Genomic DNA, 4,979 nt, shown 5'->3' with positions numbered 1-4,979 from the left:
CTCCAGCTGCTCCCTGAGCCAGGGCTCCTCTCCTCAGCCTCCTTCGCCATCGCTGCGCAGATCCCCTCTCCGTATGACACCTAAAAAGCCAACTACGTACCAAGGGCGCAGAGCCAGAAAGAGGCTTTGCACGCTCAGCTTCATAAATATAATAGTCCAGGGGTAAAAAGAAGTAGCCTGGGGCTGGCTCGTTACACCGGCGGCTCACGACGTTGGGAAGACACTTGCACTGACCGTCCCTCGGTGAGCACCTAGGGTAAGAGTTGGTAAAGGGAGGACGTCAGAGTGTGGCATGGCCGGGTCCTCGCAGCACGAGAGCAGCTCAGCTCCGCCCTTGTTTCGGTTTTGCTTCGTTTCTTCCACTGTTGGATCGTCTCCCCTATTAAACTCCTTCCTACCACCCACCCCTTCTGTTTCCTCCTTCCGATGCTGGATTTATTCCATGCTACTTTTTCACCGCTTAGGAGGCCTGGCATGCTTTGTCCTTCTCCACCCATTCCACACCTGAAGCACAAATCCTGTTGTTTCCTGACATCCGTTACTATCTATTCCCGTATCCACTTCTTGTATCTGTTCCTATATCTATTACTGTACCTATCACTATTCTTAAGTATCTATCACCCATACCTTTAGAGGCAGGACATGAGATCAGAATGACTTTCGATTTGATGTGATATGGTAATTTTCATATACTTACACTCTTATGTAACACATCAGATTATTGTTAGCTTTGATTTACCTGCTCACAAGAAGCTGCTCTACAGCATCAGACTATGTGCTCTGATGTCTGAAGTCTAACAGCAGCAGTGAAGACCCTTGCTCAACAAACACCTGAAGGAACCCAGCTGAAACCAAGCTTGCTTCTGAAATTATATCTTTTGAATAGGAGCCAGTATGACAGGAAATAAAAAAAGATATTTCCAGCTTTTAAAGTAGATGTACAAAGCTAAGTTAAAAATGTAATCTCTAACTTACTTGTAGTTTCTATTAACATTGGGGCCTCTGGTTCTCTCAAACCATGCAGTTTATATTTTATGTTAAACAAATCTTGACTCAAGCTTATTCAAAGCTGGCTTCAAAGGAAAAAAGTAAATCCCCTTTAAAATCACAAATAAATTTTCAAGATCCCAACATGATTTTACACTGTTTGTATGTGATGAAATTACATCTACAGTCTATTTTCCCACTTGTACTGAGACTTTATTAACCTAATTAGAAAGTGTAGCCTAAGAGTTTATAAAAGTTAAAATCAAGAAAAAACTTGAAGAGCATGAACTTACAAGTTATTCTGGGATCCACCAATGTCACAGTCACATGGAGAACAGCCATACAAGCTGTTGCCAAGACCCCAGTATCCTACCTGGCATAAAAAGAAAGTGAAAGATTTTTTTACGGCAAATATTTAAGTATGTAAAGCACAACAGAACTTATTGGCCTGGATGAACGATGCTCTGGAGCACTGGGCTACTTGCCTGTGCTTGGCCATGTGAGATTGCTTCTCCTACCAGACTGCATAGGTGCTCAGTCACTGCAAGAATAGCCAGATATTTACCCATTTGTGCGAGCAAGTTGCTCTGGAAATGGTAAAGATGGTCTGAGAACAGGATTTTGCATTTCCTTTCTCTCCCGTGAGTGCTCCTCCTAGTGCAATTCAATTGCACAAAGGTTTGCAAGCAGTAAAAAAGAACCAGACGTGTCAATGCAAAATGGCAGCATACAGCTGTAAAATTATTTAGAATTTTGACTAATTGTTTACTTTTTTGGCAGTGAGAAGGCGGGAGATGGGACTGCGAAAACCGCGTGTGGAAGGAATAACAAAAACTGAGTACGTACGAGGCATTTTTCACAGCGTCGCCCGGTGGCAAACCGCTGGCAGAGGCACTCTCCAGTGGCAGGATCACAGATGGAGAAAGGCAAACTGCCGGAGGGATCGCAGTTGCAGGCTGCAGGGAGAGAAGCGCACGGTTACCTCTGCGGGCCCCACTCAGGGCAGCAGGACTGGCGTTTGCTTTCGATGTGGCATCATTTAGACTGGATATTAGGAAAAATTTCATTGCTGAGAGAGTGGTCAAGCACTGGAACAGGCTGCCCAGGGAGGTGGTGGAGTCCCCATCACTGAAAGTGTTCAAAAGTCGTGTCGACGTTGCGCTTTTGGACATGGTGTAGTGGGCATGGTGGTGTTGGGTTGGTGGTTGGACTTGATGATCTTAAAGGTCTTTTCCAACCTTAGTGATTCTGTGATTCTGTGATCAGCGCGACAGGCAGCCTCCGTCCTCCGGGCAGATGCTCTGCAGCTGGAGAAGCCCTGGCACCCTGCTGCCCTTGGACTGCCCTCAGGGAACGGACCGTCTCCCCAGCGGGGACTCTCTCCGGGGTGAGCAGGGGCACCGGCAGAAGCCCGTGCGGCGCCTTGCCGTGTGCTGTGCGCTGATCCGCTCCGCACGGCCCTGGCCCGTGGCCGAGTACCGTGCAGTGGGCATAAGGCGCTCACAAACCCACCGAGTGCCTGGGTCAGGGCGGGATGTGTTTCTCAGCGAGCTCCGCTGGGAGGAACGTCTGGCTGGAAGCTCACGGCGAGGCAGCCGCTCCTGCCCCGCCTGCCCTCTCGACGCTGCACCATGTAGTTCAGAGTCCGCATATCCCTAACAGCAATTCCTGGGATCCCTTCTACCGCTTTTCTTTCACCCTGGTGCCAGTTTTGATGCTAAAATGCTTTTCATGTGTTTTAATCTCCCTTTTTCATTAGATTGCATGTTTAACAATGCTTCTATTAACAACGGCCTGACCCATTATAACATACTATGTATTCTGCAGGTGATTTTGCATCTTTTCCATCTCAGAAGCTGCCCGAGGTACATTAAATTGCATTGACATTAAATTATAGTAGGCAACTGGGTATTTTGTGAAGCAGGTAGTATCTGTGCATCAGTGTGTGCATCTGTGCGTTCAACTACCTCCATCTCTTAAAAGTCCTTTGGAAAGAAGAACAAAAGGGGTGGTTTACATACGCTGGCAGCCCAGAGGGTCACTGCCGCTCAGCCCGTAGTAGTTCGCCCTGCACTTGTCACAGTGGGCACCCTCCACGTTCTCCTTGCAAGGGCACCGGCCCGCGACCGTTCCCAGAGCAGGATCTGTGCAGCTCTCGCACTCGCCGTTGTGCAACGTACCTTCTGGGTCGCAGGTGCAGGCTACAGGCATGGCCAGAGAGACATATAAAAAAAACCACATTTAGATATAAGCATGAAAACACAGTTACAGAGCTGCAAGCAGGCACAAATTCAGGATTCTGCTAAAGATTAGAGACGTTCATCCATGCTCGCTGTGTTGGATGCTTTACAGTTAATGCACAGCTGCTGTTTAAGAAATATTATGAGAGTGTTTCCAAGTGTTTCCTCCACTTTGTCTCTGGAGGAGAGTTACAGTCTTCACTTTAGTAGAACCGTATCCTTTGCTTTGGGTAGAAATAGGCGTTACTCATTCACTCCCTACCCTCTCCAGAGTACCTGGGGAGGAGCGGGCCCTGTAACTATAAAGTGTAACTTCTGGGGATGCTCTCATGAAAGCTGTAGGGTTGCAGAGGGGTACCAAGTGTGAGCAACCTCCTCAGAGCTGGTCTGAGTTGGCCATAGCTGAATTATTTACTGGAAGCAATGGATTCAGCAGGGGACACTGCCTTCATGACGCACCCCACTTTTTCCTAAGGCACTACCCATTTCTCACAGCAGAGCTAACATCTACCACACCACTTCCCTGGGTAACCTCCCCTTGGCTCCTTAAGGATGTGTCATGCCAACCAATTACTATGATTAAATTATACTCAGAGCATTCTTCCCATCCTGTGTTAATGCTGACTTTAGCTCATCTTTCAGAAGAAGGGCTTTCATGCCTGAAAGCTTATTTTTCTTATATATGGCAGGTATCTAGCAAAAGTTACTGCTGTGTGCTGGTTTTGGCTGGGATACAGTCAATTTTCTTCACAGAAGCTAGTATGAGGCTCTGTTTTGGATTTGGGATGCAAATAATGTTGATAAGGTGCTGATGTTTTGAGTTGTTGCTGAGGAGTCAAGGACAGTCCAGCTTCTCATGCTGGGCTGCCAGCGAGCAGGCTGGGGGTGCACAGGGGACTGGGAGGGGACACAGCCGGGACAGCTGACCCAGACTGGACAAAGGGACATTCCATACCATACAACGTCATGCTCAGTACAGAAAGCTGGGGGAAGAAGAAGGAAGGGGGGGGATGTTCAGAGTTACAGCATTTTGTCTTCCCAAGTAACCATTATGTGATGGAGCCCTGCTTCCCTGGAGGTGGCTGAACACCCGCCTGCCCATGGGGAGTGGTGAATGAATTCCTTGTTTTGCTTTGCTTGCGTGCGCGGCTTTTGCCTTACCTATTCAACTGCCTTTATCTAAACACACAAGTTTTCCCACTTTTACTCTGCTGATTCTCTCCCCCGTCCCACCGCCACGGGGTGAGCGAGCGGCTGCATGTGGCTTGGTTGTTGGCTGGTGTTAAACCCCGACGGTCCTTTCTTGGTGCCATCATTTTGCACCTCTCCTGTAATGCCTGACTATCACGGAACCAACAGCACTACTACTATGCATATTTATACTCATGTTCAAGAAAGATGACATGTCTGCTGGATTATATATAATTATATATATAGTCTGCTACTTTATAAGGTACTTCGGATGTTGTAGGTTTGGTAACATTTTTACAACCCTATGATCATTTAAGCATGGGGGTGCCATAGGGCTCAGAGCAAAGAGAACCAGAACCACCCTCTTTTGAGTCATTCTTACAGACGCTAAAGCAGCAAAGCTTACGGAGGCATGCATGAGGGTCCGAGACGACTTTGAGTGGATCCCGGTAAAAGAAACGTTTACACTGGTCACAGTGTTGCCCCGTGGTGTTGTCCTGACAGTCCTCACAAACACCACCGCTGACCCCACCGCTGGCCTGGTACACGGCCATGTCAAAG

General features: G+C 47.8%; 1 protein-coding gene across 1 annotated transcript in view; it reads right to left on the bottom strand.

Moving 5' to 3' along the window:
• The window catches only part of LAMB4 (laminin, beta 4), a 42,430-nt gene that overhangs the window by 26,401 nt on the left and 11,050 nt on the right, over nucleotides 1-4,979 (bottom strand). Inside the window, exons 10-14 of the mRNA XM_010296569.1 lie at nucleotides 4,825-4,979; nucleotides 3,009-3,188; nucleotides 1,834-1,943; nucleotides 1,281-1,360; nucleotides 101-251 (exon numbers count right to left, since the gene is read on the bottom strand). Coding sequence (XP_010294871.1) covers nucleotides 101-251; nucleotides 1,281-1,360; nucleotides 1,834-1,943; nucleotides 3,009-3,188; nucleotides 4,825-4,979 — 676 coding nt within the window. The remainder of the gene's footprint in view (nucleotides 1-100; nucleotides 252-1,280; nucleotides 1,361-1,833; nucleotides 1,944-3,008; nucleotides 3,189-4,824) is intronic.

This window comes from Phaethon lepturus, unplaced genomic scaffold (assembly GCF_000687285.1).
Source record: "Phaethon lepturus isolate BGI_N335 unplaced genomic scaffold, ASM68728v1 scaffold50001, whole genome shotgun sequence".
Taxonomy (NCBI): Eukaryota; Metazoa; Chordata; class Aves; order Phaethontiformes; family Phaethontidae; genus Phaethon; species Phaethon lepturus.
This window is presented reverse-complemented; position numbering and strand designations above follow the sequence as displayed.